Below are 26,041 nucleotides of genomic sequence, written 5' to 3' on the forward strand. Positions count from 1 at the left end.
GTAACAAAGAAGGTTCATAAAACGACTTTGTCTACATAAGTGCATCCGATAGAGGCATATGTTCACTGCACAATATATCTCCAGTATATCCCAGTCTGCTGCAGCCAACATTTTAGAGTTTCTCTACTACAACAGAAGTCTCTAACACTAAAAATATTAGGGCTCGTTCACACGTGAACAAAGGGGCGGATATTGACAGCGAATTTTGCTTCAAAATCTGCCCCTTTACAATGGTGGTCTATGCAGACTGCCGGGCTTCTTTTTTCCACCAGCGGCGGGCTGCTGCTAGTGGAGAAAAGAAGCGACATGTCTTTTCTTCAGGCGGAAGCCGCGGCGCACTGGACCACGGCTTCCGCCTAGCTCATTCATTTGAGCCGACATAGGAGGAGAAAGCCGCGACCGCGATGGTCGTGGCAGGCGGGTTTTGACTAGAGAGAGACGCGGCTCGCCGCGTCTCTCTCTGTGTTAAAACCCGCGCGGGCGCCCCACGTCTGAACTAGCCCTTAAAGGGGTTTTTGTTATGGGCAAGTTATGGCTGGTTGGTTTTAGGTCGGCCCTGTCAGGGCCTTAGCTGGTCTTGTATTGGCATTTTGCCTTCTATTGTTATGTTTTGTTTCACTTAGTGTAAAAGTTCAATAAAAATTGATTACACCTAATTTCATTTCAGCGGAAATTCTCCGCCCCTTTAAGGGCTAGTTCACAAGGGGCAAAATTATCAGGATGTTGATGTGAAATCCGCGTCAAAATCCTGCTAAAAAAACCTCCTCCCATTGAAATCAATGGGAGTCGGTCATTTCCAAGCTGCCCTTTCTTCAGCCGATTCAGCCGCGGACATCCGCCTCGCGACACCGCCCTCCATTCATTTGGGCCTAATCCGGAACGGAACGTCGTGACGGGATGCCAGTGCACTGCAGCCGCGACGGAATGTGTACAAGTGGAACTCCGTGTGAGCTAGCCCTTTAGGAATTTGATCAGGAAAAAATCCGCTTAAGGAATTAGGAAATAGTTTTTTGAAGCGTTTTTTTGACATGAGGCGTTTTTTGGAGCGTTTTTTGAGGCATTTTTAGGTTGTTTTCTTTTCCTCCAGCACAGTGTATGGACCTTGAAAAAAACACTTGCGGTTTTTGAAGCGTTTTTTTTCGCCTCCCATTGACTCCCGTTGTTTTTTTTAGGCAGAATCCGCCTGAAGAAAGGTCATGTCGCTTCTTTTTTCTGCTAGTGGTTTACATAGGCATCTCTGCTGTGTGTGTGAGAACAGGGAGATGATACATCATTATCATCAGCAGCAGCAGCCTGTGCTGTACACACAGCAGAGAGTGTGCTTGCTGAGACTTCCGGTGCTCGCTGAAGGCTAATTAGTAGAAATGCGCGAGTACTGTTCGGATCAGCCGATCCGAAAAGCACGCTCCATAGAAATGAATGGATGCCCCTGGTACTTCCGCTTGGACGTAGCCGGCGCGCTTAACCCCCCGCGTGCCGGCTATGTCCATTCATTTCTATGCGAGTGTGCTGTTCGGATCGGCTGATCCGAACAGTACTCGCTCATCTCTACTAATTAGCATATGAATAAAAATGGTCTCATTCAAAAACTACTGAGGCGATTTACATACAAATCGTAGGTGTGGAATAGCCTTTCTAAAGGCTATGCAAGTATGTGCTTAATTAAAAATGACTTTACCCAATGATAGAGCCCCTTTTAATAAGTCACATTCACATGACGCAACTAAAAGCTGCAGTGCGGTGACTTATGCTGGGGGATCAATTATTGCTGTAGGTTTCACTGCAGTTCTTCAAATTGCTTTTGTTGAGGTAGATTGTAGGAAAACATGCTGCTGAACTTCCCCCACAGTAGGTGCACACAACTAACTTACAGCCCAGGGTACGTGCAAGTTAAAGGGGTATTCCCATGAACATAATCAGATCTATAGTTGTAGATAATTAAAAGTTAAGTATTTTTGCAAATATACCGTATTTTCCGGACTATAAGGCGCACATAAAATACTTCGATTTCCTCAGAAATATAGTCCGGTGCGCCTTATATAAGGCTTGAAACGGTGGCACGCGAGGAGTTAAGCGGCGGCCGCCGGCAAAGTCTCCATGCCGCTTCCATACATTGCAATGGGAGCGCGCTATTCAAATAGTATTCGTTCATCTCTAACTATTTTAATAGCGCGCTCTCATTGTAATGTATGGAAGCGGCATACAGACTTTGCCGGCGGCCGCTGCTTAAAAGGATTCTACTAGAGATGAGCGAGTACTGTTCGGATCAGCCGATCCGAACAGTACTCGCTCAACTCTAGATTCTACCATTAAAAGAACTTCTTCCCCCTGACCACGTTGGAATAGCCTTAAAAAGGCTATTCGTCTCTTACCTCTTCCATAGTCAGCGCCGCCTTCTCCCTGAGCTGTGTTCGCGCTTTCCGTGTCCCCGTCTGTGTTGTCTTTTTTGGGCCTCATGGATGACGCATGCGCAGTCGGCTCTGGCTGCGAGAGCCTGTTAGAGCCGACTGCGCATGCGTCATCCATGAGGCCCAAAGAAGACAGAGACGGAGCTGCGGAAGAAGGCGGCGCTGGCTATGGTAAAAAAGGTAGGAGACTACTCCGACGTGATCAAGAAGGAAGAAGTTCTTTTAATGGTAGAATCCCTTTAACTCCTCGCGTGCCGAGCGCTTCCATTCATTTCAATGGAAGCGTGCCATTGAAATGAATAGAAGCGGCTGGCACGCGGGGGGTTAAGCGGCCGCTGGCAAAGTCTGCCGGCCGCCGCTTTCAATCACATATAAGACGGACAGCGCTGCGCCTTATAGTTCGGTGCGCCTTATAGTCCGGTGCGCCTTATATATGGACCTAGGCAGGACTATAAGGCGCTCATGGGTAATGCGCCTTATAGTCCGGTGCACCTTATAGTCCGCAAAATACGGTAAGTATTTAAAAATTCTGCAAAGTTTAAAAGATTTTCTCTAACTTTCTTAGTTGTGAGAGTCTGTTGTCTTGATCGGTTGCGAATGGATACAACCACAAGATATTTAGAGAAAATCTTTAAAACTACAAAATGTTTAATTACTTATATTTGCAAAAATGTTTAACTGTTAATTATCTCCAAATTTAAAAATAATTATGTTCTTGGGAATACCCCTTTTAATGGCAACTTCTGCAAGGAGTTTGTATGTTGAAAAGACATGGGCTCTCCTCCCTCCTGCCCAGACCTCATTGCCAGGTAAAAGATGTGCGCAGTGTGGAGAATCTGGCGGCCTCACTTAACCACACTGTTGAGGCTTTCCAGGCTATATGGTCACCATGGGACGTGTATTGTACTTTGAATGGTCTTTAACACCCCCCCCCCCTTTTTTTTCTCTTTCACATTCATATTTTTGTTTTTTGTGTTCTGTATGCTTTGATGTTTTGTATATTTCAAAAAATTTTCAATAAAAATTAGTTTTTTTTTATAAAAAAAAAAAAAAAAAAGAAAAGACATGGGCTTACAATGTTTTTTTTTTTTTTTTTTTTTAACAAATTAAAGAAAAAGTTATCCACTTTCTAACATTAATGACCTGTCCTTCAATGGGAAAGTGCTGCAATATGTACACACAGCTACAGTTTATATTGTGCATGACCAGTGCGGCACTTAGTATGTAAACTAATTACTAATAACTATTACTAACAGCCATGCTGTCTCGGTACAAGTGATCTACGGCGGCCCTGAGTGTTGGATTCCACGCACATCTAATATTGATGGCCTATCCTAAAGATATCCAGTTTTATAGGTTTCTGGTTACTATATGTTCAGTTTACAAATGTCAGTTGATGAGAAGGACATGAATGCTTGTTCCTTATAAGGATTCTAAAATGTTGGACTATTATATGAAAATCGCCCTAAAATTCTCTGAAGACATGTGAAGGATAGAGGACCAGACCGGGTGGGGGTAGGTGGGTCTTAAAGATGGCGGCCACTCCTGCAGAGCGGTTGCCATAGCTATCGAGACTCCGCTGTACAAAATTTTTTTCCCCTATTTTCCTCCTCTAAAACCTTAGTGCGTCTTATGGTCCAGTGAGTCTTATAGTCCGAAAAATACTGTAGGTAGTTCTGGACTAGTATCTCTCTCTCCAATACTTCACCTTGCACTCGCTTTGGTGATTGTTTTCTGGTCCATATAACGAGAGGAGGTTGTTCCAAGTTGGTTATATCCGCTTTAACCCTCTTGTAGTACATAAGGATATCATTTCATATATGGGTATTTCCTTTTAAACTATGATATAGGTTATGTTTCAAGGGTTATTTGCCACTCTACATGTTCTTGTTCTCTATATGTGGCCATATTGCTTATAACAGGTCTGTGTAATGGAACCTTTATCCATATTTTCTGTCTAATTTTGCACCTCATTCAAGCAGTCTGAAGCCCACCAATAAGAAATTGATCACTTATGCCACATATCACATACCAAATGCTAGGTGTACTTAATACAGATCCCCTAAGGATACATTCACACAATCAGGTTTACGTACAAATTTTCCATGCTGATTTCACGCATTATTAGATTAACCTATGTTGGGCATTTAAAAGCCTTCGGCTATTTAATTTACTTTTTCTCAGTACATATATTTTTAACAAATGACTTTAAAGTCCACATGTTAAAACCCACACTGAAGTCTGCAAGCGCATGTTAGAAATTCCATGCTAAAATCTGTGTCAGCTGGTGCAGATTTTCCACGAGGATGCCCATGTGTATACGTGTGTATTTCAGTGCAGATTTTCTACATGTATCTCCTTATCATGTGCATATACCATTAAGGGATATTTTGATAAATTGGTGTTGAAATTGGAATAAATGCTCCTTAGTCCTGTTCCTGGACAGGGAACAGCCAAAACGCTCTACATTGTTCCTGTATCTCTCATAGGAGAATGGGAACTACAGAAACAGTGTAGCTCAGACGTTATGAGAACAGTATACAGCTTGACTGCTCCCCAAGTCTTGAACATAGGTGTCGGGATGCAGAACAGCTATTCCCATCTGGGCAGTGATTTGCTGAAATGGAAATAACCCTTTAAGACAGTTCTACAAATGCATGATGCATACAAAACCACTATTAATGACTTTACTGCTGACTATACCAGATGAGCAATGTATAACTGAGCATACAGTAAACACGGATATGGGGTCGTACAGCAAGAGCAAATCATGGTCATAAGACACTTACCCTATAATCCCACGATGAAGCGGAACAGAGGCCGGAAACGATCTTAACTGTACTCTTAAACAAGCTTTTAGTGGATCTACAACAGGTTTCCAAAACCTCTCAACCAGCTACAAAGAAAGATATGCAGAGCATTAGATCATGATCATTCGGCTTAATACTGGTATACATTTCACCATATAGCACTGCACAAAATCTCAGACATGCTAGCTGACACCATCTTACTCTATTCATCCCTGCCGAAATCCTGAAAGAAGGTAAAAATTATTTGGACACTTTACTCCACCTTCTTAAGGAAAGAAGGGGTGGGGGAATAAGATAAACCTTTGCTTGCGACCCACTGTACCCTTGAGTACATTTTGTCAACAGTGCTGTCCTTGTTCATACACTGTGTATGGCATATCACTCTATTCAAATGAATATACCAAGGTGGCAGTATATGGCAAAATACAAAATCAAGAGTAGAGGAGAGTTGTAGGGAGAAAAGTTGACTCTGTTTACTAAGAATGGACAACCAATTTAATGTACTTACTTTCCAAATGTATTAAAATGACCAGACACATTTAACAGAAATTCCTTCCGACCTCAAGTTCATTTAAATATCAAACATATCCAATCCCTCCCCCCCCCCCGACATCTGCTATCAGGGCACAGTTGGAACACTGCCATGTGTATTAAATGGTTGGACAATCCTGCCAAAATCAGTAGGTTTGGTTGGCGTTACATTTCGTCTTTGTGAGGGACGTTTTTGCTATTTAACTATGAAATCTACACTTAGCAATTAAAATAATCCTCTAACTAGAAAAAGATAAAATATATCATATCATGTTTGATTGATTGGAATGCATATATGTACGCTAACCAGCGCTGGGCCAAATGCACAGTTACATATAAATCCATAAACAGCTTAATATCTGAATACCAAAGTAATGAACAAATAGACAGTCTAGAGAGAATGATGGAGAAAATACAACAAAACCTAAAAATTCAGTTCAAGCATTTAAGGAAAATAACTCAGAAGCACTGATCGCTGTTATACAATAAGTCTCATGTTTCCAAAAAATCATGATAGTGTACACTAGTGCAGTGGTTCTCAAAGTTGGAAGCGTATCATCAGGAGAACACGCCACAGTGAGAACCACTGCCCAATCTGCTAAAGCGGGCGCCGTCCTTACTTTACAAACATACCGTAATGAGCAATTCCATCATTATTGATGGAGATGCACACTGCCGTTACAGGCGCCCCCAGGGAGCTTCCTCTAAGCTTGGTGCCTGTAACTTCTGACATTACAGAATTGGTCCAGAACAGAAATGAAGCAAGGAGAAGAGTGGTAAGCAATGAATGGAGCTTACCACCAGCTTCTTAAACATCACTGAGCCTGAGGGCACTATAGGGTCCAATATATGTGGAGCACTGTGGGGGCTATTATATAAGGAAGCAGTGTTGGGCCATTATATTGTATGGGGAGCCATTATATTACATGTGGGGCACTGTGGGGAATCACATGTGGTGTGTAGAGTGGGAGCTATTATATATGGAGGCAGTGTACAGCCATTGTTTTATATGTGGGGGCACTTTGGAGTCTATTATATTACATGGAGCAGTGAGGGAGCCATTATGTTACATGAGGGCACTGATGGGGACCATTATACTACATAAGGTAGCGCTAACAGAGCCATTACATAACTGTTGATGGATTCTCCAAATAAAGCCTAATTTGTTAACATTTATAAGCGATCAATACTTTGGGGGGTTTCTATCGGGACTTTTTCTCACTAGGGTGTACTTCATTTGAAAAGTTTGAGAAACATTGCACTAGAGCAGTGACTTTAGGAAGCACCAGAATGTCCCACAAATAGGCTGCCACCTATATCATATATATATTTCTTCAGATATGGAACATACAGCAACTCTAGAGTTACCCTAGAAACATTTCAGCAATAAATACAGTCAATAAGTTTCAGTACAGAATCTATAAAGTGTTAATTTGCAATAGTGAGAGGGTCAGACATATTGCATAGTGACCAAGTTACTTGATACATAGAGCCTAGGCCAGATCCTTATTGAATGTGTTTCTAACTTGCCATAATTACTATTTCCTATATAAAAACCTGTCAGTCCCTGATATAGTTACATTATATTTAACATACAGAATAACATACACATTAATGGTTACGATAAAACAATAAAATATCAATTGAACAAAATGTAGCATTTTGTACAATTCTGTTAGGCCTGGTTCATATCTGCATTTGGTATTCTGTTCGGGGACCCCCTGAATGGAAACAAGTAAGCATTAAAAAACGGTTAGCTAAGAAACCACACGGACCCCATAGACTATAATGGTGTCTTCTGACATAGCGGTATATAACACCACCTAAAAAGCTGACTGTGTGCTGAATTCAGTGCACTGGTGACTTTGATGGTATATGCCCCAGTGTCAGAAGGGCCACCATTACAGCTTAGTATCATCACAGGGCTGTGAGGAAAGTCCTCCTGACACTTCCAAAGCCTTCTACTGTCAGGGAGGGTGTTACAAGCCAGCGATGACAGTTTTTTGGTATGTTTTATTTACTATACCTTATATAGGAGAGATCATTTACACTGTTGGCCAAAGAGGAAGAAACAATGATTGCTCAGAAATGTTTTTAGAAATGTATATTTCTGCTACAGAATTATTGTCACTTGTTTGTTCTGAGCAATTACTATTATTATTCTGTTTTGTGAGAAAGACATTATATTATTACATACATTGCATTGGGCACCTACTGAGCCGTTATATCTTGGTGTCTAAAAAAAAGATATAGCTGGATATATTGTTAGTGATAATACTGTATATTAGGTTAGCTTTTCTTCCTTGAGGGTCTCTACCCTTGCATAAAACAGTCTCATAATCTGACATCTATTAGGTCCCACTGATAAAGACTATTTAAAGAGGACCTTTCACGTCATGTTATATACTGCTGGAACGCTGACAGTGCCTTGAATTCAGCACACTTTCAACTTTGCCGGTATCTGCCCCCATTGCAGATATAGCTGTGCTGTTAGTTTTGTCACCAATATCCCTGCACTGTCAGAGGAGCCAGCTTTACAGCTTATTGTCATTGCTGGACGGTGGCAAATGAGTGGCACCTGGGGTCATCTGGTCAGCGTCACTCAAGAACACCGCCACATGACAAGATACCACTGAGTTCTACCAATCAGTGGTCGTCTTGGCTTTTCAATGACCTGTTTAAAGTTGCACAACCTTTTTTGTTAAAGTTATACTTAGGTGTGCATACGCCTTTATCAAGAAGGAAACAGTGAGTAATAATGTTAACAGAATTGTATGCAAATAAGGATTAGTTTATCCCGGAAATAAGGAAATAGTCAATTAAAATGTTAAAACTTTAAGAAGAATTAAATATAATGAACTTTTAAAAGGGAACGTAAAGCCAGGACATGTCCCACTGGTTAAATCAAGTTTTTAAGTTAAACTTTTTTTTTTTTTTTTCAAAATTTTTGGTCATGATTAGAGATGAGCGAACAGTGTTCTATCGAACTCATGTTCGATCGGATATTAGGCTGTTCGGCATGTTCGAATCGAATCGAACACCGCGTGGTAAAGTGCGCCATTACTCGATTCCCCTCCCACCTTCCCTGGCGCCTTTTTTGCTCCAATAACAGCGCAGGGAAGGTGGGACAGGAACTACGACACCGGTGACGTTGAAAAAAGTAGGAAAAACCCATTGGCTGCCGAAAACATGTGACCTCTAATTTAAAAGAACAGCGCCGCCCAGCTTCGCGTCATTCTGAGCTTGTAATTCACCGGGGACGGAGGTTTCCGTCCAGTTAGCTAGGGCTTAGATTCTGGGTAGGCAGGGACAGGCTAGGATAGGAAGGAGAAGACAACCAACAGCTCTTATAAGAGCTAAATTCCAGGGAGAAGCTTGTCAGTGTAACGTGGCACTGACGGGCTCAATCGCCGCAACCCAGCTTTCCGCAGATCCTGAATGGAATACACTGACAGTGTATTCCCGTATACCCGATATATACCCCCGATACCCGTTCCAACGGTGTGCCCCCCCCACTTCACCCCAGAAATACCCTGCAAGTCCCCTAGCAATAGAATTGGGGCTATATACACCCACTATTTTTGCTACTGCCATATAGTGCCATTGTCTCACTGGGAATTCAAAGAATATATTGGGGTTACATATCACTTCAATTCCAGGGAGAAGCTTGTCAGTGTAACGTGGCACTGACGGGCTCAATCGCCGCAACCCAGCTTTCCCAGGATCCTGAATGGAACACACTGACAGTGTATTCCCGTATACCCCATATATGCACCCCAAATCCCCATTCCAACGGTGTGCCCCCCCACCTTCACCTCAGAAATACCCTGCAAGTCCCCTAGCAATAGAATTGGGGCTATATACACCCACAATTTTTGCTACTGCTATACAGTGCCATTGTCTCACTGGGAATTCAAAGAATATATGGGGGTTACGTGCACCCACAATTTTTGCTACTGCTATATAGTGCCATTGTCTCACTGGGAATTCAAAGAATATATGGGGGTTATGTGCACCCACAATTTTTGCTACTGGTATATAGTGCCATTGTCTCACTGGGAATTCAAAGAATATATTGGGGTTATGTGCACCCACAATTTTTGCTACTGCTATATAGTGCCAGTTTCTAACTGGTAATTCAAAGAATATATTGGGGTTACGTGCACCCACAATTTTTGCTACTGGTATATAGTGCCATTGTCTGACTGGGAATTCAAAGAATATATTGGGGTTATGTGCACCCACAATTTTTGCTGCTGGTATATAGTGCCATTGTCTGACTGGGAATTCAAAGAATATATTGGGTTTATGTGCACCCACAATTTTTGCTACTGCTATACAGTGCCATTGTCTCACTGGGAATTCAAAGAATATATTGGGGTTACGTGCACCCACAATTTTTGCTACTGGTATATAGTGCCATTGTCTGACTGGGAATTCAAAGAATATATTGGGGTTACGTGCACCCACAATTTTTGCTACTGGTATATAGTGCCATTGTCTGACTGGGAATTCAAAGAATATATTGGGGTTATGTGCACCCACAATTTTTGCTACTGGTATATAGTGCCATTGTCTGACTGGGAATTCAAAGAATATATTGGGTTTATGTGCACCCACAATTTTTGCTACTGCTATACAGTGCCATTGTCTCACTGGGAATTCAAAGAATATATTGGGGTTACGTGCACCCACAATTTTTGCTACTGCTATACAGTGCCATTGTCTCACTGGGAATTCAAAGAATATATTGGGGTTACGTGCACCCACAATTTTTGCTACTGGTATATAGTGCCATTGTCTGACTGGGAATTCAAAGAATATATTGGGGTTATGTGCACCCACAATTTTTGCTACTGCTATATAGTGCCAGTTTCTGACTGGTAATTCAAAGAATATATTGGGGTTACGTGCACCCACAATTTTTGCTACTGGTATATAGTGCCATTGTCTCACTGGGAATTCAAAGAATATATTGGGGTTATGTGCACCCACAATTTTTGCTACTGGTATATAGTGCCATTGTCTGACTGGGAATTCAAAGAATATATTGGGTTTATGTGCACCCACAATTTTTGCTACTGCTATACAGTGCCATTGTCTCACTGGGAATTCAAAGAATATATTGGGTTTATGTGCACCCACAATTTTTGCTACTGCTATATAGTGCCAGTTTCTGACTGGTAATTCAAAGAATATATTGGGGTTATGTGCACCCACAATTTTTGCTACTGGTATATAGTGCCAGTTTCTGACTGGGAATTCCAAGAATATATGGGGGTTACGTGCACCCACAATTTTTGCTACTGCTATACAGTGCCATTGTCTCACTGGGAATTCAAAGAATATATGGGGGTTACGTGCACCCACAATTTTTGCTACTGCTATACAGTGCCATTGTCTCACTGGGAATTCAAAGAATATATTGGGGTTACGTGCACCCACAATTTTTGCTACTGGTATATAGTGCCATTGTCTCACTGGGAATTCAAAGAATATATTGGGTTTATGTGCACCCACAATTTTTGCTACTGCTATATAGTGCCAGTTTCTGACTGGTAATTCAAAGAATATATTGGGGTTATGTGCACCCACAATTTTTGCTACTGGTATATAGTGCCATTGTCTGACTGGGAATTCAAAGAATATATTGGGGTTACGTGCACCCACGATTTTTGCTACTGGTATATAGTGCCATTGTCTCACTGGGAATTCAAAGAATATATTGGGGTTATGTGCACCCACAATTTTTGCTACTGGTATATAGTGCCATTGTTTGACTGGGAATTCAAAGAATATATTGGGTTTATGTGCACCCACAATTTTTGCTACTGCTATACAGTGCCATTGTCTGACTGGGAATTCAAAGAATATATTGGGGTTACGTGCACCCACAATTTTTGCTACTGCTATATAGTGCCATTGTCTGACTGGGAATTCAAAGAATATATTGGGGTTATGTGCACCCACAATTTTTGCTACTGCTATATAGTGCCAGTTTCTGACTGGTAATTCAAAGAATATATTGGGGTTACGTGCACCCACAATTTTTGCTACTCGTATATAGTGCCATTGTCTCACTGGGAATTCAAAGAATATATTGAGGTTATGTGCACCCACAATTTTTGCTACTGGTATATAGTGCCATTGTCTGACTGGGAATTCAAAGAATATATTGGGTTTATGTGCACCCACAATTTTTGCTACTGCTATACAGTGCCATTGTCTCACTGGGAATTCAAAGAATATATTGGGGTTACGTGCACCCACAATTTTTGCTACTGGTATATAGTGCCATTGTCTGACTGGGAATTCAAAGAATATATTGGGTTTATGTGCACCCACAATTTTTGCTACTGCTATATAGTGCCAGTTTCTGACTGGTAATTCAAAGAATATATTGGGGTTATGTGCACCCACAATTTTTGCTACTGGTATATAGTGCCAGTTTCTGACTGGGAATTCAAAGAATATATGGGGGTTACGTGCACCCACAATTTTTGCTACTGCTATACAGTGCCATTGTCTCACTGGGAATTCAAAGAATATATGGGGGTTACGTGCACCCACAATTTTTGCTACTGCTATACAGTGCCATTGTCTCACTGGGAATTCAAAGAATATATGGGGGTTACGTGCACCCACAATTTTTGCTACTGCTATACAGTGCCATTGTCTCACTGGGAATTCAAAGAATATATGGGGGTTACGTGCACCCACAATTTTTGCTACTGCTATACAGTGCCATTGTCTCACTGGGAATTCAAAGAATATATTGGGGTTACGTGCACCCACAATTTTTGCTACTGGTATATAGTGCAATTGTCTCACTGGGAATTCAAAGAATATATTGGGTTTATGTGCACCCACAATTTTTGCTACTGGTATATAGTGCCATTGTCGGACTGGGAATTCAAAGAATATATTGGGTTTACAAATACCCTCATTTCTTGCTACTGCCATATAGTGCCAGTTTCTGACTGGGAATTCAAAGAATATATTGGGGTTACGTGCACCCACAATTTTTGCTACTGGTATATAGTGCCATTGTCTGACTGGGAATTCAAAGAATATATGGGGGTTACGTGCACCCACAATTTTTGCTACTGGTATATAGTGCCAGTTTCTGAGTGGAAATTCCCCAAATAATTTGGGGATTCATTCACCCTACATCTCAGGCTCTTGCCATATTCACCCAGGTTGTCAGTGCTGCACCAGCTCGTTCCCAGACAGCTCGGCCCGAAAAACACATTACCTATATAGAGGATTTGGACAATGAAGACAACATGTTCTAAATCTAATGTCTGCACCTTCTCCAGAATTAAAATAAAGGCAGCGTTTAACTTTCAAATAGCACTGAACAAAGGAAGATCTTATCAGCTTGTCTCATGACATGCTACTGAAAAGTGTCATTTGTGTATCTTAATGTAAATATAGTTGTATAAGCTTTTTGGGTTTTAGGCACTGCCAAGTTATTTATTACCACTCGCTCCCTTATAATGATGATGACGCCAAAGTCACTGTGGGTGTTCAGAGCTCACAGCTTTGGTTGACATTTGTCTTGCTCTCTGTCGGTACCAGCTGTCTTTTTGGATACCGTAAAGTTATGTTGACTTTATTAACAGCTATAGAAGCTTTAGCCAGGTTGTGACGGTGTGTAACCCTAACAACACTAAGTGGGATACACATTAATAGTCAGTCTATGTACGCTAAACGTATCACTGAAGTAATTTTTTTTCCCTCTCCCCTAATATAAGAAAGGAACAGACATTAGACCTAGACCGGGGTTCAAGGCTTGTAAAAATCCAGTATTATTTGTTCTTCATGATGTGAAATATGTGTTGAAAAGCAACCCAAGATGAAGTCAGCCATGTGTGCCAGTGTGTTACTTGGCATGCCTTTGTTGGCCCCAACTGTAAGGGTCACTCTCCATTTCCTCCATTTTCCACTCCCCTTCACACCATTTGTGGTGAAGCAATGGGATGCACTGAAGTGCACCCTCTAGCCTCGTGTGGGACAGGGACATCAGATGCCACTCCAACCCCCTCGTCTTCCTCCGCCAGCCAACGGTGCGAAGATGAGAGGAGTGTGCTCTGAATGTTTTCTGCCTAGCAGAGGCTAGTTCTCACTTACGAAAATGTCCCCACTTTGACCTGTATATCAGGCACAATGGTGTAGGTTTCAAAGAAACATGGCACCAACAAGTTGGAAAACGTGGGCCATGCGTGGACCGTGTTTGAGTCTGGCAAGCTCCAGATCTGCTACCAGGTTCCAGCCATTATCACAGGCGCAAAAATGCCAGGCCCCAGGTGTAGCAGGGAAAAAAAAATGCCATCTCAGCCAGGATGGCATCCCTGACCTCGGAGGCACTGTGCTGTCTGTCCCCCAAGCTGATCAGTTTCAGCACGGCCTGCTGACATCTCCCCACGCCAGTGTTACAGTGTTTTCCGCTAGTAGCTGGGGTGGAGGTTGCAGCATCGTAGGGTTTCAGTCTACTCCTGCCATGAATTTTGGCCTGGGAGAGGAGATAGGCCACCCCAGTTTGCACCGGGGACCAGACTCCACCACATTCACCCTGCCTGTCATTAAAGATAAGCACTGCAGCATCCCTGACCACAGGCGCTTGTCCATGTGTCGGTAGTCAAGTGGACCTTGCAGCAAAGCGCAGAGCTCTGGGCCCGACTGATGTTATGGGACACATGCAGGCGCAAGGCAGGGACAGCACACCAAGAGAAGTAGTAACGGCTAGGCCCAGCATAGGGAGGTGCCCCAGCTGCCATCTGCTGACGGAAGGCCTGGGTCTCCAGAAGCATAAACAAACACCAACATCTCCAGGGCCAGCAGTTTATCGATGAGGCTGTTAAAGGCTTGGGCATGGGGGTGGGTTGTGTTGTACTTCTGCCTGCAATGAAAAGCTTGGGAAATGTGGAGTGGCTGGGAAGAGGCGCATGATGGTGCAGGCCAAAAGGGCGCATGAGGGTGAACTCCCCAATGTGTCAGAGATAGGTGTGTAGGTGTCCTTGCATCATATACTTGCACCATATTTGGCTTTGGAAGTTAATTTTGTGCCAAAAAGTGGTTAAGACAGCGATCCCTCAGCTACTCCCGTTACACTGTCTATTGAAGTTACCATCTGTGGAAGTGGACCACCATTTCTAAGATCCCAAAGGAAGCAGGCAAGAGATGTGCAGTTCAGAAAAAAAGATGAGAAAATAAGTGTAGGCTGTAGAGCACAGAGGGATCGGAGAGGACAGAGCTGGTGTCGGCCAGGTATTCCCACAACATGCGCCTATACTTGTCCCTCCTGGTGACACTAGGCCCCTGAGTGGCAGTAATTTGTCCAGGGGGGCCATTAACGTGTTCCAGACCTAGGAATAAGTCTTCCAACAGGGTAGAGTTTTGCATACCTTTGCTTCTACCCACTGTTTTTGCTGCTTAGCTTCCCTCCACATCTACACTGCTTTCACCCCTAAACATCACCCCAGTTTATGCCTTTGTTTCTACCCTGTTTTTTTGTTGAATTAGCTTCCCTCCACATCTATACTGCTTTAGCCCCTAAACATCACCCCAGTTTATGCCTTTGTTTCTACCCTGTTTTTTTGTTGAATTAGCTTCCCTCCACATCTACACTGCTTTAGCCCCTAAACATCACCCCAGTTTATGCCTTTGCTTCTACCCAGGTTTTTTGTTGATTTAGCTTCCCTCTACATCTACACTGCTTTAGCCCCTAGACATCACCCCTGTCCATGTGGGGTCGGTGGCCTCGTCATCCACCAACTCCTCTTCCAATTGCGCACTGCCCCCTTACTGCAAACCGCACATGACCACAGCTTGCCTTGATGGCAGCTGTGTCTCATGATCCCCACTTAGGTCCAGACAAGTCGGTGGCGGGTCCAAAACCCCAAAATTGGAAGGAAATGGCAGATGCTGCAGTATTTCTAACACCTGTTCCTGGTGCTCGGGCCTGGTCTGTGTTGTACCCTGCACCCTGCTTAACGCAGCTGCCATATCCGAAGTTGTGCTGAGCGCATGCTAATGTTTCGTGTCCAGTGCAATGGATGGGATGGGATTTCACATAAGTCTGCCACCCATGGCCACTCATGGTTGAGCAACTGAGGGAGTTGACTTTGACGAACCCGAGGGTTTTGGAGTTGGAACTACATCAAAGGTCTGTGCTGCTCACACACTCTGCTCAACACATGATATGTTTAGTGCCAGCAGTGTGGAGACGTCGCACAACAGCCGTTGTTCCAGCAGGTACAGGCGTTGTAGGAGTGCATAGAGGCTAGCAGTGGCAACTATAGACTTTAAAAACTATCCGCACAAGCGCCACACTTTCACCAGTAGCTCAGGAACATTGGGGTACCTTTTTCAAAAGATTAGCAGCAATGAGTTAAAAACGTGGCCCAGGCATGGAATATGTTGCAGGCTGCCAAGCTACAGGCTGCCCAGGTTACGGCCATTATCACACATGACAACATGCCTGGGCCCAGGTGCAGTGGTAAAAACCACATTGCCGTCTCATCGAGGATGGCATGACTCACTTTGTAGGCAGTGTGCTGTCTGGCCCCCAAGCTGATGAGCTTCAGCACGGCCCGCTGACGTCTCCCCACACCAGTGTTGCAGCGTTTCCAGCTCGTAGCTGGGGTCAATTTAACAGCGGAGGAGGGTGGTGTTTCAGCCCTCCTCCCAGGAATGTTGTGTGGGGAGACAAGTCAGTCCACCACATTTTGCGACCCGGTCCATGCCTCAAGTACATTCAACCACTGTGCCGAGATTGAAAGGTAGCGTCCCTGTCCGCATGCACTTGTCCATTCGTAGCTGGTCACGTGGATCTTTTGGGCAAAGCGCTGAACTTAGGGACCGCCTCACGTTTGGGGAAAAGTGCTGGTGTGGACGGCACAGTGAGGTGGCGCAGTAGCCACCAGGCCCAAAAAGGGCAGAGTGTCCACAAGCTGGGACCCCAACATCTCCTGGGCCAGAATTTTTGAGATGAGGCCGTTGAAGCCTTGGGCATGTGGGTGGGTTGTGCTGTACTTTAGCCTGGAATGAAAGGCCTGGGAGATGGGGAGTCGCATTGCAAAGTGTGTAAACCACACTCAGTTTGTCCTCGACCTATACATTTAGAAATGATCTCCCCCAGCGAGGAACGTGGCCTCGATGGGGGAATTTTTCTAAGGAAGCTAGAAAAGAGGGCATCTTGGGCCTTGCTGGCTCAGGTCTAGCTTCTGTCATGCAGCTGTCTTCTGCCTCTGGACATCCCTTTGTCTCTAGTCACCTTTTTCCCTGCTTAGCTTGCCTCCACATCCACACTGCTTTTGCCCCTAGACATCATCCCTATCCATGCCTCTGCCCCTAGCCATAACTCTGCCACCCCTGGAAACTCATGGTGCAGAAACTTTGGGAGCTGACTTTGAGGAACCCTTGGGTTTTGTAGATGGAACTCCATCAAAGGTCTGTGCAGCTCACACACCCTGCTCAAGATATGGTATTGTAGGGTTTCAGCGTGTGTGAATGACGGACAACAGCCTGTGTTTGGACAGATGTAGGCCTTGCTAGAGTGTTTTTAGGCTAGCAGCAACTCCTGTGCACTTGCAAAAGTGGGCGCACAAGCGCCGCATTTTCAACAGTAGCTTCGGTACATTTGGGTATGTTTTCAAAAAACTTTGCACCACTAGGTTAGACGTGGGCCAAACATGGAACGTGTTGGAGGCTGGCAAGCTCCAGAGCCGCTACCAGGTTCCAGCCATTATCACAGGCGCAAAAATGCCAGGCCCCAGGTGTAGCAGGGAAAAAAAAATGCCATCTCAGCCAGGATGGCATCCCTGACCTCGGAGGCACTGTGCTGTCTGTCCCCCAAGCTGATGAGCTTCAGCACCGCCTGCTGACGTCTCCCCACACCAGTGTTTTAGCGTTTGCCGCTAGTAGCTGGGGTGGAGGTTGCAGCGTCGTAGGGTTTCAGTCTACTCCTGCCATGAATTTTGGCCTGGGAGAGGAGATAGGGTACCTCAGTTTGCACCCCGGGACCAGACTCCACCACATTCACCCTGCCTGTCCTTAAAGATAAGCAGCATCCCTGACCACAGGCGCTTGTCCAAGTGTCGGTGGTCAAGTGGACCTTGCAGCAAAGCGCAGAACTAAGGGCCCACCTGATGTTGAGTGACACGTGCTGGTGCAAGGCGGGGACGCCACACCGGGAGAAGTTGTGACGGCTAGGGACGGCATAGTGAGGTGCCACAGTTGCCATCAGGTCCGGGAAGGCGGGAGTTTCAACAAGCCGGAACGCCAACCTCTCCTGGGCCAGAAGTTTAGCGATGTTGGCGTTCTAGGCTTGCGTGGGTGGGTGGTTAGCGGTGTATTTCTGCCGGCGCTCCAATGTCTGAGAGATGGTGGGTTGTTATAAAGAAGCGCCTGATGGTGCAGGAGAAGGAGATAAGACAGAAACAGGGGAGGATGAGGGAGAAGTCAACAAAGTGGCGGAGGCAGATGAAGTGATGTCCTGGCTCGTCCTCTGGAGTGCATCGCCAGCACTGTGAGCAGAGGCAGTGGCATGAACGGCGGGCGACGTTTGTCCTGCCGTTGCCGCCTGCCACTGATTCCATTGCTTGGATTCCAAATGACGGTGCATTGAAGTGGTGGACAGGTTGCTCTTCTCAGGGCCCCTACTCGATTTCGAGAGGCAAATTGTGTAGACGACACTATATCTGTCCTCGGCGCATTCCTTGAAAAAACTCTACACCTTCAAGAAACGTGCCCTCGATGGGGGAGTTTTTCTGGGCTGGGTACAAAAGGGAACATCTTCGGACATTCCGGGTCTGGCCTGGCTTCGGCAAAGCAGCTGACCTCTGCCTCTGGACATGTCTCTGCCTCTAGCTACCCTTTTTGGTGCTGCACCTGCCTCAACATCCACACTACTTTCCCAGCTTGACATCCGCCTTGTCCAGGTGGGGTCGGTGTCCTCGTCGTCCACCACCTCCTCTTCCAACTCCTGTCTCGCCTCCTCCTCCTGCACAATGCGCATGTCAACTGGCTGCCCTGACAGCAACTGCGTCTCATCGTCGTCGATGAGGGTGGGTTGCTGGTCATCCGCCACCAAATCGACCGGAGATGGAATGGAGGAGACTCTAGTGTTTGAGCATCTGGACACAGATACTCGTCTGTTAGGTCCGTGGAATCGCGAAATGGAGGGGCAGGTTGCGGTACAGTCAAAGGAAGGGAGAACAGCTCTGGGGAGCAGGGACAGTTGGGGTTATTGTTCTGGGAAGATTGGGAATTTTGGGTGGAAGGAGGACAAGACTGTTGGGTAAGAGGAGGTAGAGGCTGACTGGCTGGTGGACAATGTGCTTTAAGCGTTATCCGACAGCCATTGCAAGACCTGTTCCTGGTTCTCGGGCCTATTAATCTTTGTACCATTTAGCCTAGTTAATGTGGAACTTTTGTGCAAAGCGCAGAACTTAGGGCCCGCCTGATGTTAAGGGACACACGCTGGTACAAGGCTCAACTCACCCTAAGTGCCAAAAACACTGCTGGTGCAAGGCTCTACTCATGCCAAGGGCTTCAATCTCTGCTGGTAGCTCAGCTTAGGGTCCTGCAACTTTGTTTGGAAGGGCTCGTGTTAAGTGCTAGAAAAGTGAATTTTGGAAGGTCTTACCACATCACACACACACACACACACAAACAAACACACACACACACTCAAAATGACAGTTAAGGGTGAGGGCTTTTGGAATTCCCATTGCCTATTCCATTTGTGGTTGTCATGGGGAACGTGATTTAAAGGGGTGGTTGTTACTGTTTGTTGAGCTTAAATTGGGGTTTGTGTCCATCCATTTTGGGAGTAAAGAAGGTTTCCAGGTATTTTCCCACTTTGATAGAGGTTTTTTTTGAGTGTGTAAAGTGTGTAGTTGTTAGGCTGTGATGTTGGGGTAATAGAGGGTCTTTGGTGTGTTAGATGCCCCCAGACATGCTTCCCCTGCTGTCCCAGTGTCATTCCAGAGGTGTTGGCATCATTTCCTGGGGTGTCATAGTGGACTTGGTGACCCTCCAGACACGGATTTGGGTTTCCCCCTTAACGAGTATCTGTTCCCCATAGACTATAATGGGGTTCGAAACCCGTTCGAACACACGAACATTGAGCGGCTGTTCGAATCGAATTTCGAACCTCGAACATTTTAGTGTTCGCTCATCTCTAGTCATGATGTTTTCAATGTTATTTTCTATATTAAAAAAAAAACAAAAACACCTCTTGCCACCAAGCCTAAAATAGTTTGTGACTTGTCTCTTGGAGCTGGACCACGGGCTAAAGACAATGATATGGAGACTCCATTGACTTCTATGGGAGAGTTTTCTAGGCATGTTCTAAAGATAATTGTGCAGAGAGGGCAATAGATAAGCTGTGAAATCACTTATTGTGACTGGAACTCGAGGAACGAGTTCAGCGGCAGGCCAGCTTGATATCTGCCAAAATGTCGGAGCAGGCAAACAATCGACGGCAGCAATTTGCTGAATATAGGTGGATCATCGACACCAACAACCCGCAGACGAAGTACAACCCTCTCTGGTCCCTTTCTCAAGTGTACAATAGGTTATGCTGACCTATTGTACACTTGAGAAAGGGACCAGTTAGAGGCCCGAAACACGTTGTGTGGAAGATTTTCAATAAAGGAATTCTATCAAGATGTTTGAGGGTATGCACGGATTTTTATAATCCATACACTCCTGGGAAGAGACGTGTGGCTTAGTCCTTATTTTATGTGGTTTCTACGTAGTTATACGATTGAGGACTGCTGCTCCTGTTGGATAGTTCAATATTATATGTCTATTGGGGTGTTGTGATCAACTTGTGAACACTTTTAGGTGATTATTCACTCACTCTTTGTGTGCACTATTCCTTGTATTAATGGATAATGTCCTTCTTTTTTTTTTTTTTCTTATGGATTCTATGTCTTATCTCTTACGTGAGGAGACTGCTTTAAAAACCGCAGCCAAAATCACTTTAAAATGTGTTTAACATTAAATTTAAATTAAAAATTTGATTATTTTTGGCAAGATATTCCTTTCAAGTCTAAAAAATTGTCACGGTGTACTCCTGGCAGAGTGTTTTGTATATTGCTAGAAAGTATGTTTGTACAGCTGACGCTGGGTTCACACCTGCGTCTGGGGTCTCCGTTCTATGGTTTCCGTCTTCTGCATGGCAGAAGACGGAAACCATAGACCGGGTCCGGCCGTGCGCGGCGGTGAGCGTTTTGCGCTCTCCGCCGCGAAACCGGATTTTTTTATCCGGACACAGAGTACTGCATGTCCGACTCTGTGTCCGGATTATAAAACCCGGTTTTGCGGCGGAGAGCGCAAAACGCTCACTGCCGCGCACGGCCGGACAGCTTTCTCACCCATTCAAATGAATGGGTGAGAAAGTCTCCTGCAGGTTTCCGTATCCTGCCTGTGTTTTAGGCAGGAAACGGAAACCTAAGTACGGAGACCGGGCCGCAGATGTGAACGAGCCCTAATTCTTCACTAGCTCTTTGGCACAGTGCTCCGCTCTTCTGAGCTGTAGAGGACACAGCACTGTGCTCAGCCATGCTTGGTGACTAGTACTGCAGCTCAGTCTCACAAATGTGTATAGAGATGGTAAATATCAGGCAGCACACAGAAATGTGGTCGGGTGTTTGATAAAACTCTCTCCACATACTTATTTTAGAGGTTTTCACCAATAATAATGCTGGAATTTAGATGTTCATAAATGTGTGGTCAATCTGAGCCAGATGCCCTCAAAAGAATGTGGTTTTTTACTTCTTTCTGATACTTTGCTATGTAAAATGTGCTCCTTACCTCTGATTCTACCTTCTGTAAAGATGGACTGGGGCCACAAAGTACACACACATCTACTCCAGGAACCAACTGAAAGGTGAGCAGTCTGTGAGGAACCTGAGAAAGAACATGCTTAATTAAAACAAGAGGCACAATTGCAAAAACCTAGAAAACCATTATAGATGAGTAGTACTGTCTCCAATATAAGCTAGAAAATGTAAAATGTGCTGCTGCCCATGTAAACCATGGCGCCTGTGTTTTCCTTGTTCACATATAGCAGTGACATACATACATACATACATACATACATACGGCAGTTTTGTTGGTTGTGACAGTGCTGAACACTGCAGCTGGGACACAGCTACAGACATCATAAATCTGTCAAACAAAACGTGGCAGAAATGGTAAGTCATAGTTTACAGTAATGTCTAAACAAACAGGCAAACAAAGAGACAGCAGTTAAAAAAAGTGACCACCATCATATTACATAGTATGAATTTTTCACAGCATAAAAAAAAACAATAAGCAACATACCCATTTTTTTTTTTTATTTATCACTCAATAGAAGCAGTTATTAAAACATTGCTGAGGATTTTTTCTTTAAGGTTCTGCTCACACGATTGTTCTGTTTTCTCAAATCCATGACATAACTACTAACTAGTTACAGCATTAAAGGGTTTTGCTACCTTAGCAACTGTGAGAAGGTGACAGGAAAAGTGCTGGAGTCCTGCTATATCAGCCCCAGATTCCTGACTTATGTGTGGTCCAGTGTGGGTCTAGTATAGGTTTCAGCCCCAGGTGTGGGTCCTAAGGCTCCTTACTGGCCCATAAATGGTTGCAGAGCCTGCACTTCAAGACAGATCCAGGAAGTGAGGAGGTGGCAGGGTCTATCCTGTAACCCCGAGTCTGGTGAGATCAATTTGTGCTTGTGTTTTTCGTGTGGCTGGTAGTAAGCCACACACATATAGTTAGGTTATTACTTCAGTTTAGTTAGTAGCTCGGATGAGCAGGAATTTATTTTATTTTTTCCTGAAGTTAAGGCTGTATTTTGTTTTGCTCATTTGTGCCTGAAGTGAAGGTTTATTTATTTTCTTGTTTTTTTTTTTGTAAATAAACCTGTTTGCTGCATAGTTTGTGACCCTGTCTTTACTGTTTGGGTCTGCACCACTGCTTCTACGAGCTGCCTTCCCCACACAACCTATACCTTAAATTGCATAATGGTGGGGGTTCAACTGATGGGAGCAGACCCCCACCAATCATGAGAACAGAAGTGTTTTGCTCTCTGAATGGAGCAGTAGCTGAACAGGCGAGTCTTTGCTTCATAGGGCCATACGTGCCCCTAGTCATTGGAGATCTAGTGTCTTGGCACGGCAGCTTACAGGGAGCAAAAACAGAGAAAAACATTTATTTTTAGCATGCCATCCCTTTTTGGATGTAACCACCTAACTGTCACATTAAAATTGCAAAAAAAAAAACGAAAATGTCACTTTTTTATTGCAGATTTTGATTTATGTCTCAAGTAAATATAACTAGCACATATCTTCCAGTGAGTTATGTGACTTATTGACCCTTAAAGAGGTTGTTCAGGATAGTTATATATTAGGCTGGGGAAGGTGGGAAAAAAACACAAACAAGAATAATACTCGACCACGGCTCAGTCCTGCTGCTTGGGTGTTTTCCTTGCCGCACTGTGACAACCCAGGTCCCTTTCCTTACACTGCTGATTGGCCTGAGTGGTCACGTGACTGCTGAAGCCAATCAGAGACCTAAGGAAAGGACATGTGATATCCCAGAAAACAACTGGAGCAGCAGGACTGGACCACGCTGGAGAAACCGGAGCCACAGGGATAGGAAAGTATGTTTCGGAAATGGAAACGCATCATGTTTTTTCCCACTGCACTTTTCACAGAAAGGGAGGGTTCACACGGTGTAACGTGCCGCGTGATGTGGCACGTAGACGCCGCGTGAGCTTTTGCGGGCCGTTCACGCTCCCATTGATTTCAATGGGAGCGATGATCGTATGCGCCGCGCTATTTTGCGGCTGTGGTTTTGTGGCCACAAAATCACGGCCTCAAAATAGCGCTGCACGGCCCGCAAAAGCTCACGCGGCATCTACGTGCCACATCACGCGGCACATTACACCGTGTGAACCCTCCCAAAGTCCACAGAATTTTCCTGCTTTCTACTTCAATTATACCTATGGGGAAACCTCCAACATTTACGTAGGTATAACTGACTAATGCTGCGATTTCCAAAACAAAGAGATTTGGTTTTGGAAATCACAGCATTTCCGCTGCATTTATTTTTCTGCAACGTGTGTATGGGATTTACTAGAATCCTATCCACTTTGCAGCGACTGTAAAATGCTGTAGTTTTTGCTGCGGTGTTTACAATACATGGGGTCCGGTCTATAAAACCACCTGCCTAATATTTAGAAAGCCCACCTTGTGCTGCCAGAACAGTCTGACATTTAGCAATTACTGATGGGTTTTTACTAAAATTGCTCAAGTTTTTCATGTATCAAGTTCAATAAATGTCAGTTCCAATATATCCCACCCCCTGGCAGGTACCAGTATCAAGAGCATATCAGGTTCTGTTACAGGTTCAAAGTTCTCTCCTCCCCACCTTGCCTTTTTCAACCTGTCATGCATAAAAGAACATGGGCCTCTTTTTTTTTTTTTTTTGCATTGAATGAACCAATGAAAATTTTCACTTTAGGCTATACTTTACAATTTACTGGTGAAAATGTATAAATGGATCTGAGGATGAAAAACAAAACAAAACATTTTTTAGCCATTCTGAAATTAAAAAACCCCCCAAAAAACATAATTACAAGTTACGCTAGGTTCACACCTGTGTTCGGGTTTCCTTTCACAGGATCCACTTGGGGACCCCAGAACAGAAACCTAATTCTCTTAAAAAAGCGGTTACCTGCAGACCCCCAAAGACTATAAAGGGGTCCATCAGGTTTCCACCCTAAAATGGCAAAAAATGCGTAGAGAAAAGCGCTGCTTGCAGAACTTCTCTCTCCGCATTTTTAAAGCAGAATGGGGAAAGGAATCACCAGGCAGAGAGCAGGCGTAAGTGTAAACCTAGCCTTAAAGAGTCCACACTTCAAATAGCCACACTTGCATAATATCCTTTTTCCAAAAGCAACTCACAGTAGGGCTCCCTTGAGGTAAGTAAACAGGGTAATCGCGAGATGAATGAGGAGACACGGAGGCTACCAACCAGCACAAAAGCATGACATCTTGAGAAGCCAGGCGCCACCACTTTTCTGTGGCAGTGACCACTTTTCCTCCAGCCATAAGACAGCCAAAGTCACTTTCTGCAGCTTGGGTGAATCCATCAACACACTCCTATTATGATAAAACAAAACAACTTTTTAGTATTCTGTTGAATATTATGTAAATCTTGCTGAAGCACAGATAAGCTAAGATCTGATTTCAAAAGTTCTACAATAAGCTTCTTATTCAAGGGTGAAGCTTGGCAGCCATTACCACGGATAAACTCTTAATAGTATCTGTTATGGATGAACATTATAGAACTTAAATACGGCAAGTTTAAAATAAAAAGGTGAGGTCAAGCATATCATCCATGAAGATAACCTACTACAGGCATAAATGGCCACATCATGAGCAATGAAACAGTCCATGCATTGTGTTTAAGCTTCTTAAATTCTGATATTGGCTATTTCTGAGCCAACTGGTAGCAGCTAAGGCATTTGAACAAAGGTTAATGTTATCACTTGCATGTACAAGGCAGCTGGAACATGCCTAGAGTGAAAAATACAAAAAGGTAACAGGAGTCTGGAAGGAACACGTGCTCCTTTTCTACCATAAACCTTCTCTTTCAAAAAAGTACGCAGTTTTATAATGAATCAGTGCAGTCCGGGAACAGTCATGAAAAGACACACAAATAAAACATCCAAAAGACTTGCAAACACTGGACAGTCAAAAAAAAAGACAATGCAAAAGCTTAGAAATTCACTGTAAGGGTATATTCACACATATACTCTAATTTAAAAACTGACAAACCATGTGGTCAGCTATTGCATTGCAAAACCACTTATGAATTTCATGTTTTTTTTTAAACTGTATTTCAACCAACGCACATTAGTATAACCTAAATCTACATTCTAGTACAGTCTTTGGCAAAACTGTAAGGGCTAGGGGCCACACGGTGGCTCAGTGGTTAGCACTGCAGCCTTGCAGCGCTGGAGTCCTGGTGTTCAAATCCCGCCAAGGGCAAAAAACCATCTGCAAGGAGTTTGTATGCTCTCCCCGTGTTTGCATGGATTTCCATCCCATATTCCAAAAAAGACATACTGATAGGAAAAAAATGTACATTGTGAGCTCTATGTGGGGCTCACAATCTACATTTAAAAAAAAAAAAAAAAACTGTAAGGGCTAGTTTCTGTCGTGTGATTTCTCATCGCGGCTAGCTGCAACATATTCTGCAATGCGCTTGGCACTATGGCCCTAT

General features: G+C 44.1%; 1 protein-coding gene across 2 annotated transcripts in view; it reads right to left on the reverse strand.

Annotated features, from left to right (window-relative positions):
• Nucleotides 1-26,041, reverse strand: part of FUZ (fuzzy planar cell polarity protein) — a 69,828-nt gene that overhangs the window by 15,167 nt on the left and 28,620 nt on the right. For both annotated transcript variants that reach the window (XM_075280309.1, XM_075280308.1), the window contains 3 exons: nt 24,718-24,915; nt 21,578-21,673; nt 5,198-5,304 (listed from right to left, as the gene is read on the reverse strand). In XM_075280309.1, coding sequence (XP_075136410.1) covers nt 5,198-5,304; nt 21,578-21,673; nt 24,718-24,915 — 401 coding nt within the window. The remainder of the gene's footprint in view (nt 1-5,197; nt 5,305-21,577; nt 21,674-24,717; nt 24,916-26,041) is intronic.

This window comes from Leptodactylus fuscus, chromosome 6 (genome assembly GCF_031893055.1).
Source record: "Leptodactylus fuscus isolate aLepFus1 chromosome 6, aLepFus1.hap2, whole genome shotgun sequence".
In the NCBI taxonomy this organism is placed as follows: Eukaryota; Metazoa; Chordata; class Amphibia; order Anura; family Leptodactylidae; genus Leptodactylus; species Leptodactylus fuscus.